Below are 10,407 nucleotides of genomic sequence, written 5' to 3' on the forward strand. Positions count from 1 at the left end.
CGCTATTGTTTCAGAATATTCAATCTTACCATAGAGTGTAGGAGAAGAAACAAGAATTCTCTATTCCATCCAGAATAGATGAAATTAAATATAAAAGCAAATGGCTTGAGAACCAAACTAGACATAGATCAAGTAGGGGCAGCCTATGCTTGTCAACATAGGAAAGGATGGTGGGCCAGTCAAGCATCGATAACCAAATATTCCTGAGACACCATGTATTCAGGAGACCTGACACTGAGCATTCATTTGGGAAATCCAGTTTGGCCCACACCGATTAAAGCCATGGCCGCTCAGCAGGCTATAGGTGAGCTATAGCTTTTGACTGATCCAAGGAACATCCATATATTGGTTCCAGGCACCTTCCTTTGCTGCAGTCTCTTGCTCTCCCTCAGTTATAGTCTTTGTAACTACTGGCAGTGGACAGACTGAAGGAGAAAGGCAGGACATAGCACTGTGTGGTGCGGGACTTAGATAGTATGGGCTTTCCACCCCCACTTTTACCCTAGTCCGAGTGTGCAAAACTACTCCACCTTTTCCCCTTTGCTTTTACTGTATATTTTTAAAAATTTTTTTAAGATTTTACTTATTTATTCATGACAGACACAGAGAGAAGAGGCAGAGACACAGGCAGAGGGAGAAGCAGGCTCCATGCAGGGAGCCTGATGTGGGACTCGATCAGGCCCTGGGCCCTGGGCCAAAGGCAGGCGCCAAACTGCTGAGCCACCCAGGGATCCCTGCTTTTACTGTATATTTTTAAATAATGAAATAGACCCTGGGTTTTGAGCACTTTAACTTGAGCATCAGGTATATGACCTCGGTGACAGGCTGCCTGTACATGGCAGTGTGCATGGAAAATACAATTGCATCATTGTTTCCCCATGGGACAGAACACGGATCCAAATCTCGGCCATCAGCTATCAAAACACCACCTCTCTTGGTCACTCTACTAGAAAAAAGGAAGTTACCCTACAGGCTGCCAAATAAACACTTACGTTCCTCTAAGTTAGTTTGCCCCCCGATTTTTTTTTTCCTCTGAGGACTATTCTTCTATTGGTCACTGTAAGGAGGCTCAGAATAAGAACTTCTTTTTGATTATATAAATCATGGGGAATAAGAACCAGGATTGGTTTATAAGCATGTGATCTTGAGCAAATAGATTAATTTCTCTTTGCTTTCTCCCTCTTTAAAATGAAGATAATTATATAACATACTTGGTAAAACATTGTGAAGCTGTAATGAGATCATTCATTTAAAGCGCTTCAACACAGAGCCTGCCACTCTTTTTTTTTTTCCAGAGTTGAATGATGGCTATGACTTTACAAAATAAAATGTAAAACTACACTCTGCTTTTAAAGTAGCATCTACACTCTCAAAGTACCACTTCTTGAACATTATATTGTACAAATAGCTTCAATCTCATGGTAGTTTATACTTACGTACAAGAAAATGAAAAATTTACATGGTTTAATAAAACAGGTATACTTTTCCTGTGAAATTACACAGCAAAGTCTTTTCCAGCCACATCTAGCCTAGGTCACGAAATCAAAAAGATAAAACTTAACATACTTTTTTATGTGGCTAGTGACACACAGGACTTACACTTTCTTTACTTAAAAAGCTCCAGATAATATACAATTTAAACATATTCTAACTTTTGGTGTGTTTATAATCACTATCCTAAAAATGAACATGTGTTTTCAGAAGGCAAAAACATCTGAACTTCTCAAAAAGTATGAAATGTGTGTGTGGCTGATTAAACAACTTTTTTTTTCTAAACCGGTAGAAAAACTTTATGGAATAAATGTGTTTGTACAGTGGTGACTATTTGTCACAGGAGGCTCTGACATTGGCATTAAAAGCACCAACTATTTTGGACAATATGTCATAACCAGCCAGTTGGAGGACAGTAACAAAATACTTGGCTAACCATTCAACACTAGAGACATCTGTTTAGCTTAGCAAAGCTAGTAACGCCAGACCCTACTAGAATTTGAATCATCTAAACAGCACAATTCATTTAGTCTTGAAAAGATATAAACAACACTGAAAAATTACTCCATGTACCTTAGACATTTTAAACAATAGTTGTACATAGTATCATGAAAACGGTCATGGAATATTTTAAGTACAAAAGGTAACATAGACATAATATTGCATTATAGTTATATTTTTAAAATAATGTAGTACAACATTAACATCGTGTAATGTCACATGGTATGAAATTTTGGGACATGTAGAAAACAAAAAAAAAGCAGAGTGTGATTTATTAAGGTGATACGGAGTTGGGTGATGTTTTTTCTTTTCTTCAACCAAAAGTTAATTTGTATTGAGTTTGTATTGAGTTTTACTAGGCGCTAGACACTATATATTAAGTGTTTCATTGACATTGTTTTAATCTTTAAAACAATTTGTATTGAGTTTTACTATGTGCTAGACAGACACTGTATATTAAGTTGACATTGTATTAATCTTTAAAGCAACCTTAAATAAAGTGATATTATTTCCATTTTATGGACTAATTAATTGAGACTTAGAGAGTTCTAGACTTTGCCCAAGGTCAAATATTAGCAAGTGGCAGAGTGAGGCCTAGGACTAAAGACAAATTCTATATTTGGAATCACTGTAGTTTTTTTTTTTTTATTTTAAGATTTTATTTACTTATTCATGAGAGACACACGCAGAGAGAGGCGGAGACACAGGCAGAGGGAGAAGCAGACTCCCCATGAGGAGCCCGATGCGGGACTTGATCCCTGGACTCCAGGATCACACCCTGGGCTGAAGGTGGAGCTAAACCACTGAGCCACCTGGGCTGGCCCTATTTTTCTTTTTTTTAAAGAAAGAAGTCTACTTTATATTTCCTGCACTCCGTTGTCTGACTTAGGAATAGATATTTGTAGGCATCGATTGCATTTTTCTGGGATGGATGGTGACCGACTCGTTCTGATTTGCATGGGTTTCTCCCAGTTTTAGTGCTGAAAGTCAGGGCCCCTGGGTTCCCATCCTAAGCAAACCTACACCAGTGGGCGACCCAGTTGGTGACCCACCAGGAAGCATTATTTAACCTGGAAAGAGGCTAATGGTTCCCGAATTTTGCTCCCACATTCATAAATCTGATTGGAAAATAATGGAGAGCATCAAATTACGGAGAAACCTTCACTGTTGCAAAGGCCAAGGAATAAGTGTTTCGCAGGCAGAGGGGCGCACATTGCCTCTTGCCCTGGAAATTATGGGCCTAAAACCTAAGAAAGGAGCAGTGAGCTCCTTCAGGCCCCTGGGGGGCCCACTTGCACACTTCCGGCCCATTTCCACCTCCCAGGGCCGCCCTCCTGCGAGGGACCTGCCTTTGAAATGATCCCTGACCCCCCCCTCCCCGGTGTTCCCTGCAGTGACTCGAATCTTCTATCAGTGGAAGTGCAAGACTATTTTTACCTCAGTGTTGGGGTCTCTCTGGGCACAAACTGTCTGCAGATTAGGTAAATTACAGGTCTTGGGGTTCATGTGACCCACTGAGCTGTGGCCAGTGGAAAGCATGCATCAGCCTCTTCTGGATCTTCCCTTGCTGTCAGCCTCTAGTCTGTGGGCCTCGCTCTGGGGGCCTCTCTAGCTGACACTTCTTCCCCAGGCAGGCTGGATGCCCTTCTGTTCCTCCTGCGTCTCTCCTTTCCCGCCCCCCTCCTTTCTTCTGTCCTATTTTGTCTCCCCTCCCTGTTTTCACCGCTGCCTCTGCTGGGCCCTCAGGCCTGCTTCCTTGGCCATAACCCGAAGGCCTTCTTGGAACCCAACTCTGTGGACAGTAGAGCCATGTGCCTTGATACGACCCACAAAAACCACTTCACCGGTTTCTATCAAACCATCATCATTGGTGGCCTTTTCTTCCTCGAGCTTCCTGCTCCTGTCATCACCCCCTTGAACTTACAGGTTTGCTAAAAATCTTCAGCGTGCTCCCTGGAAATACCAAGGTCACACCCCAGGGACTTCTAGCCCCAAACCATCCTTCCCAATTGGTGATAGACTCATCATCGTTCCCTAGCTTCCAGCCATACTCTCTCCTCCAAAGTTCCTCCTTCTGTGACTCATTTGTGTGATTTATTTATTTTTATTTTTATTTATTTATTTATTTATTTATTTACTTATTTATTGATTTAGTCAGCGGCTGTCCCCCAGGAAACCAGAGATTGGTTGAGGGCATAGATACATGCAGCGCAGCTCTTGGAGTCATGAGGTTCAGTAGTTTCACTTCCAGTATACCATTAACATAAATCAATCCCAAAATTCATCTTAAATGCCTGTCCCACCAAATCTAGGCACTTCACCTAATTTTCTCTGGCGACGTCAACCAGCCCTTGTGAGCCGGGTAGGGGAAGGGGTGAAATAGCATCTGCTGAGTGCTCTCCTCATCACGGACTCAACAGTTTATCATTTCACCTTTGGTCAATGACACACCTGTGATGGACGTGTTATATATGCCAATTGATGTCTTATGAAAACTGAGGCTCAGAATAGATCATTAAGATCATTAAGAATGGCTAGAAGGGCGTCCGGTGGTTCAGTCAATTAAGTGTGGACCTTGGGCTCAGGTAATGGTCCTGAGAGTCCTGTCCCCCTGCTCAGCAGAGAGGGGAGCCTGTTGCTCCCTCTCCCTCTACCCTTCCCCCTCCACTCACGCGCTCTCTCTCCAAAAATAAATAAATAAATAAATAAATAAATAAATAAAATCTTAAAAGATTTAAAAAGAATGGCCAGAACTTCTGTCTCACTCCAAAGTTGTTGTTCCGCTGTTTACGTCACCTTGCAAGGCTCATGCCGCAATCCACCATTGACTGAGTGGCCATAATCCCTTCCCTCCCACTCCTTTTCACAGAGAAGAACTGGATATAATGGAGCTTTTGTGCAGATGATGGGAAGAAAATGTATTTACAAATAATTAAGCATGAAGTAAGAATAACAAGGTGGTAAGCTGTCTGAAAACTCTCAACTTTATCACTAACCTAGTTTCAGCTTTTGTTACAAAGGAACTCTAGGTCCCTGAAGTGAAATAATCGCTCCTTGATGTTATTATTCTCGCATTGCTATTAATTTTTCCATAATTTCTATAACTGCATCTGTGCTATTTTAAAGTTTGGAGGATTTCAGTTTACACAAACCTGTTCTGACTACTTGCCAAGGTCTGTGTCTCCCAAGTTCTGCTGAGAAATAATGCAATTGCAATTACAGGCATCTCATATTCTGTAAACAGTTCGAGTTCCAAGAGTTCACCAGTTAGTTGTTTGGAATCACTGTGTATTTTCCCATTACCTAATCTAGTAATGGGTGGTTATTTCCCAAGCTGGCATTTCCTTTTTCTCTCCTCCCACCTCCACCCCCAGCCCCCCAAACAACAACAAAAGAAGGAAAAGTCCCTTTTGACCAAAGAGAACAACAACAACACTAAATTATATTGGCCTGAGTTCTAGAGAGTGTTGGGAAGGCGGGGGGGGGGGGGGGGGGGCGGGGTTAATTTAATAAGGAGCAACAATTCTGAAGTCAAGTTTGAAATCACACAAAGAAATGCCGCCCCTGTCTGGGAGGTTACTATTGATCAGCACCTCAAAGCTTTTTCTACTTTCTAGAATCTTCTCTTTCTACATTTTTAATTCGCTGCTTCTCCAGGGACAACACTTGGATGAGGGAAAAATAAAAAGGAAAGTGCTCATTTTCACATTCTCTTGCAGACTCTCCCACATCTAACTCTTAAAATCAACAGAGTCTCAGAATGGTCCCACCTTACAGTTACTTCTATTATCCAAGCAATGAAATTCCTTAGAAGTGGTGTTTTTCTTTTCTCATTTGTTGCCTATACCTAATTCCAGCAGCGAAAGTAATTTTATAGAATATGCAACATTTTTGAAGGGACTGCACAATTTGCAAAACTTCATCACTACCTTTGACGTCTTTTGTTACCGTATCAATTTTATGTATAAAAAAAGCGAGAAATTGAGATAGTAGAACTAAGTCTTCACAAGCTAAAATGACTGTGACCTAAGCCTTCCACACCCCAAATTGAGGACTATTTCTCACATTTTTTTTTTTATCTCTTAGTCATTTTCATTCACCCGTCTAGATTCAAATTCCATGAGAAAATGGGTCAGTTTTTTTTTTTTTTTACTGTTTTATCCTCATCCCCCAGGACACTATCTGGCATTTGGTAGGTATCCCCAAAATGTTGAATAAATGAATTTCAGATACTGTTACCTTATTTATCTCTGCAAAAATGTTATATACTTTTACTGGTTAAAAATGACTTTGCAAATTATCTTCACATTATAAGGTGCATCATTCAGTGTGGTTAAGAACATGGGATAATTTTCCATAATGGATGTTAGAGTATCCCCTGAGTTGTTAGAGCCTCCAATCTGCTGTCTTAACTGCTAATATTAGCAACCAGCCCTGCTAGAAATAGGAGAAAAAGTCACCAAACAGGTAATGACTTCTTCATTAAGATCATTAAATGATTCTTCAAAAACATAAAAATGGTTCTCAAACTTGTTAGGAAATTACTCTACTGCACAATAACAAAAACATAGAAACAGCCAAAAGTGTCGGAACATAACACCTGAAGCCTGTGGCTCGATAGGAAAAGGTTGTGAAGAACGATCTTCTGGAATAAATGACTTAACCTAAAAATGTAGCTAGTTCCTACATTAACCATTAATCCCTCCATTTAAAAAAAAAAATGAAGTCATAGTGAACACAGCCTATAATTATCCCTACTTGAGGACAGAAGAAGAAGACCTTATGTTTCCCTCTACTGACTATAGAGGCCAAAACCAAGGTTGACTGTCATCCCAAAGGCCATTTGGAGGTGAAGGGTGTCCTTCCAGAGCTCTGGGAGGGAAGAGGAAAGAAAAGAAACAGGAAAAGAAAAGAATGCAGTAATAAAAGAGAAACAAGAACCCCTCTGCCATAGCTGTGCTTTATTTCCTTCATAAGAAAGGCCTTAGCCGTGGACACAGCCTTATTATGCTTTAAATGCTCACCAATGCTCATCCAGCAGCTGATCTAAGGCTAGTGCCTCACCTGCAGGAGACCGTGGGCGTCAACCCCCGATAAAATTCTACAGGGCAACTGCTCTTCTCTTGGTAGTTGTCCATGTGCATATAAAGAGAAATTAAGTCAGCCAGGACTTGAAGGCAATTGAGACACCTGTCCCAATCACCATGCTCCTGAGTATTGGACCCTGGCAGGCTGCAATCAAAATTTCCGTTTCCTGGCTTGTGCCTTGCTGGCCACCTCTCTCATCTGAACCCTGCGCAACAACTCATTTGGAGTCCGTGGATACCAAGAATGTGAACAATCAAGCCCACGAGCAAGCGAGCGAGCGAGCGAGCACAGTGTGCAGGGCAGGGGCCAGAGCACCTGGGGGAGGGGCCCTCAGAGAATCCTGAAATACCAAGGAGCCAGGGTGTGAGTCTCCTCTCCGCTAAAACTGGTTTGCAAAGAGAAGTGATGCCAGGGATTGCGACCCCATCCTCCACCCCACCCCCGGCCTCACTGGTGCTGCAACGCCATGGAGCGGTGCAGAGTTCAGATCCTGGGTGCCACCCACTCCCCACCCCAAAAAAAAGACAGCCAAGGAAGGAACCTGAGCACCCTCCAGCCACCCCTCCGGCGCCCAAATCATGTCACAGCCTTCACAAAAGAGAGGAAAGAGATTTACCTGCTGCTACTGAGGCTGAAGCCTGAAAGCCATGTATGACCTTTGAAGGACTGTAATGGTTTTAATCAGAGCCATAGCATCTTTTTGACAGACAGACAGACAGGACAGAGGGAAGAGCTGAACCACTCTGCAAATATTAACCGGGCTATTTTGGAGCAATGGCTATTGCCTCTGAAATCTTTCATCATGGGTCTATACTTAGAATTCAGATGAGCCTGGGGGAGGGGAATGGAGCAGCGTTAATCCCCAGTTGTTTTTGAAGTTGCCCCGTAAACAGGTTAGCATCTCAGCTGTCTTCAAAGGAAGCCCTCGGTGCTTTCTTTACATTGGAGGCTTCTCCCCGAGTCCCTTGTTGTAACCTGTTGGGCCTACGGATCGCCCATGGTCCCGGAGGTGACACTTCTCAGTTTTCTTTCAAACTAGATATTCTGGACAGTGAGCCCTGGCTGTGATCACATTGGGAGACTGATGCTCCATGACAGCTAAAAGTTGGATTGAGTTTCAGGAGCTACTATATATAAAGCTGGGGCCACTTATGTCACCGCACTAATTAAATGCCATCTGGGTGGTTCCTCTGGGTTTTTGAGCCCATCACCCAGTTCAGACCGAGTCAGAGGCCAAGGAGGAGAACATGATGATGGACCTTTTTGAAACTGGCTCCTATTTCTTCTACTTGGACGGGGAAAATGTTACCCTGCAGCCATTAGAAGTGGCAGAGGGCTCGCCTTTGTACCCAGGGAGTGATGGTACCTTGTCCCCCTGCCAAGACCAAATGCCCCCGGAAGCTGGGAGCGACAGCAGCGGGGAGGAACACGTCCTGGCGCCCCCCGGCCTGCAGCCCCCCCACTGCCCCGGCCAGTGTCTGATCTGGGCCTGCAAGACCTGCAAGAGGAAATCTGCGCCCACCGACCGGCGCAAAGCCGCCACCCTGCGCGAGAGGAGGCGCCTCAAGAAGATCAACGAGGCCTTCGAGGCGCTCAAGCGGCGCACGGTGGCCAACCCCAACCAGCGGCTGCCCAAGGTGGAGATCCTGCGCAGCGCCATCAGCTACATCGAGCGGCTGCAGGACCTGCTCCACCAGCTCGATCAGCAGGAGAAGATGCAGGAGCTGGGGGTGGACCCCTTCAGCTGCAGACCCAAGGCGGAGAGCGTGAGCCCGGGAGGCCGGGAGGGGGGCGCCCTCGGGGCCTGCAGCCCAGCCCAGCCGCTCCCTCTCCCTCCCCCTCTCCTCTCCGATGGGCACCCCCCGACCTCAGGGTGCCCCTCGGGGCCTCCCCGCCCAGCGCTCCGTTCCCTCCCCCTCCCCTTCTTCTCTCCAATGAGCCCCCGCTGACCCGTGACCTCGGGGTGCCCCTCGGGGCCTGCGCCCCAGCCGTTCCGTCTCCCTCCCCCTCCCCTTCTCCTCTCCAATGATCCCCCCCCCCTGTGACCTCGGGGTGCCCGCAGCGGGCCGGACATTGGTACCCGGCCCGAGGAAGTCGGGGAGCCGCCCCCCCAGGTGCGCCCGCTCGCTCCGGGAGCCGAGCCTTCCGCCCTAACCCTGCGCCCCCGGGTTCCCTCGCAGCTGGAGGGGGCGGACTTCCTGCGCACCTGCAGCGCCCAGTGGCCAAGTGTTTCGGATCATTCCAGGGGGCTCGTGATCACTGCCAAGGAAGGTAGGGAACGCGAGGGCGCCGGCCGCGGGGTGGGGGGGTGAGGGTGGGGGTGAGGGTGGGGGGTCCCCGGGGGGGCGGGGGCGGGGCGCCGGCCTGCAGGGCAGGTGCGTGTCTTTCCGCGCTCAGGAGGAACCCCGAGCGGGGACCCGCCGGCCTCCAGCAGCCTCCGGTGCCTGTCTTCCATCGTGGACAGCATCTCCTCGGAGGAGCGCAAGCTGCCGTGCGCCGAGGAGGTGGTGGAGAAGTAGCCCGCAGCGCAGGCTGGGCCGCGTCCACGCCCCCCCCCCACACACACACACAGTGGGTCACCCTACACCTGCTGCAGAAACCCGCACCCAGGAGCGAGCGCAGGGCAGGGACACCTGGGGGGGGGGGGGACACTTCTCAGAAACTGTCCTGCGCTCCAAGGGCGAAGCCTCCGGCTTTGGAAGCGAGTGGCTTAGGTCTAGCAGGCTGCTTGGGCTTCGTGTGCTTAGTTGTGTAACGTGTTACTTTGGTGACGGTGCCCCTTCTGGGCCACACTCAAAAAAAAAAAAAAAAAAGAAAAAGAAGTTCATTCCTGTCTCAAGCGACGTGGGAACGTTAGTGGTACTGAATGTATTTTGTAAATGATCTTAGGACTCTTTCTTTTTTATGTAAACCTAAGAAATATATTTTAAATGTGGAGTGACGGGGTGCATATGACATGTGCGAGGATCCTGACACTGTCATATTAAAAAAGCGAAGTTTCTTTATGAACAAAGTTGGTCCTGATTTGATTCAACTCATCGACACATGGGGGAGGGGGGCAGCTGGGCAGGCACAGAAATCCAGGGAAGCCCGCGGGCCTTGTAACTCAGATGACACCCAAGCCCGTTTATTGGGGTGTGTTCCTAAAGGCTGGTTTAAAAGGGAAGAAAATGTGTGGCTTTCCTCTGTCTGCATTTCTGTCTCGGAGGGACCTCACCCCTGTGGTTACAAGTGAGGCAGAGCCAGGACTGTCCCCTTTCCCCCTTTATCAGCATCCCTTTTCTGTTTGCCCTATCCCTGGAGGCCTGAGTGAGCTTTCCTGAGCCA

At 46.4% G+C, this 10,407-nt stretch overlaps 1 protein-coding gene and 1 long non-coding RNA gene across 2 annotated transcripts in view; one reads left to right on the plus strand and one right to left on the minus strand.

The window, feature by feature from the left end:
• Positions 1-7,759, minus strand: part of LOC129520857 (uncharacterized) — a 72,473-nt gene extending 64,714 nt beyond the window's left edge. The window contains exon 1 of the long non-coding RNA XR_008666690.1: positions 7,697-7,759. This is a non-coding gene — a long non-coding RNA (uncharacterized LOC129520857). The remainder of the gene's footprint in view (positions 1-7,696) is intronic.
• A 478-nt stretch (positions 7,760-8,237) lies between these two features.
• MYF6 (myogenic factor 6) lies at positions 8,238-10,087 on the plus strand. The gene is made up of 3 exons (XM_055341932.1): positions 8,238-8,846; positions 9,261-9,351; positions 9,478-10,087. Exons 1-3 carry the CDS (start codon positions 8,328-8,330, stop codon positions 9,597-9,599), a joined length of 732 nt encoding a protein of 243 aa, XP_055197907.1. The 5' UTR covers positions 8,238-8,327; the 3' UTR covers positions 9,600-10,087.
• The last annotated feature ends 320 nt before the right edge of the window (positions 10,088-10,407 follow it).

The sequence above is a fragment of the Nyctereutes procyonoides genome, unplaced genomic scaffold (assembly GCF_905146905.1).
Source record: "Nyctereutes procyonoides isolate TBG_1078 unplaced genomic scaffold, NYPRO_anot_genome, whole genome shotgun sequence".
NCBI classification, from domain to species: domain Eukaryota; kingdom Metazoa; phylum Chordata; class Mammalia; order Carnivora; family Canidae; genus Nyctereutes; species Nyctereutes procyonoides.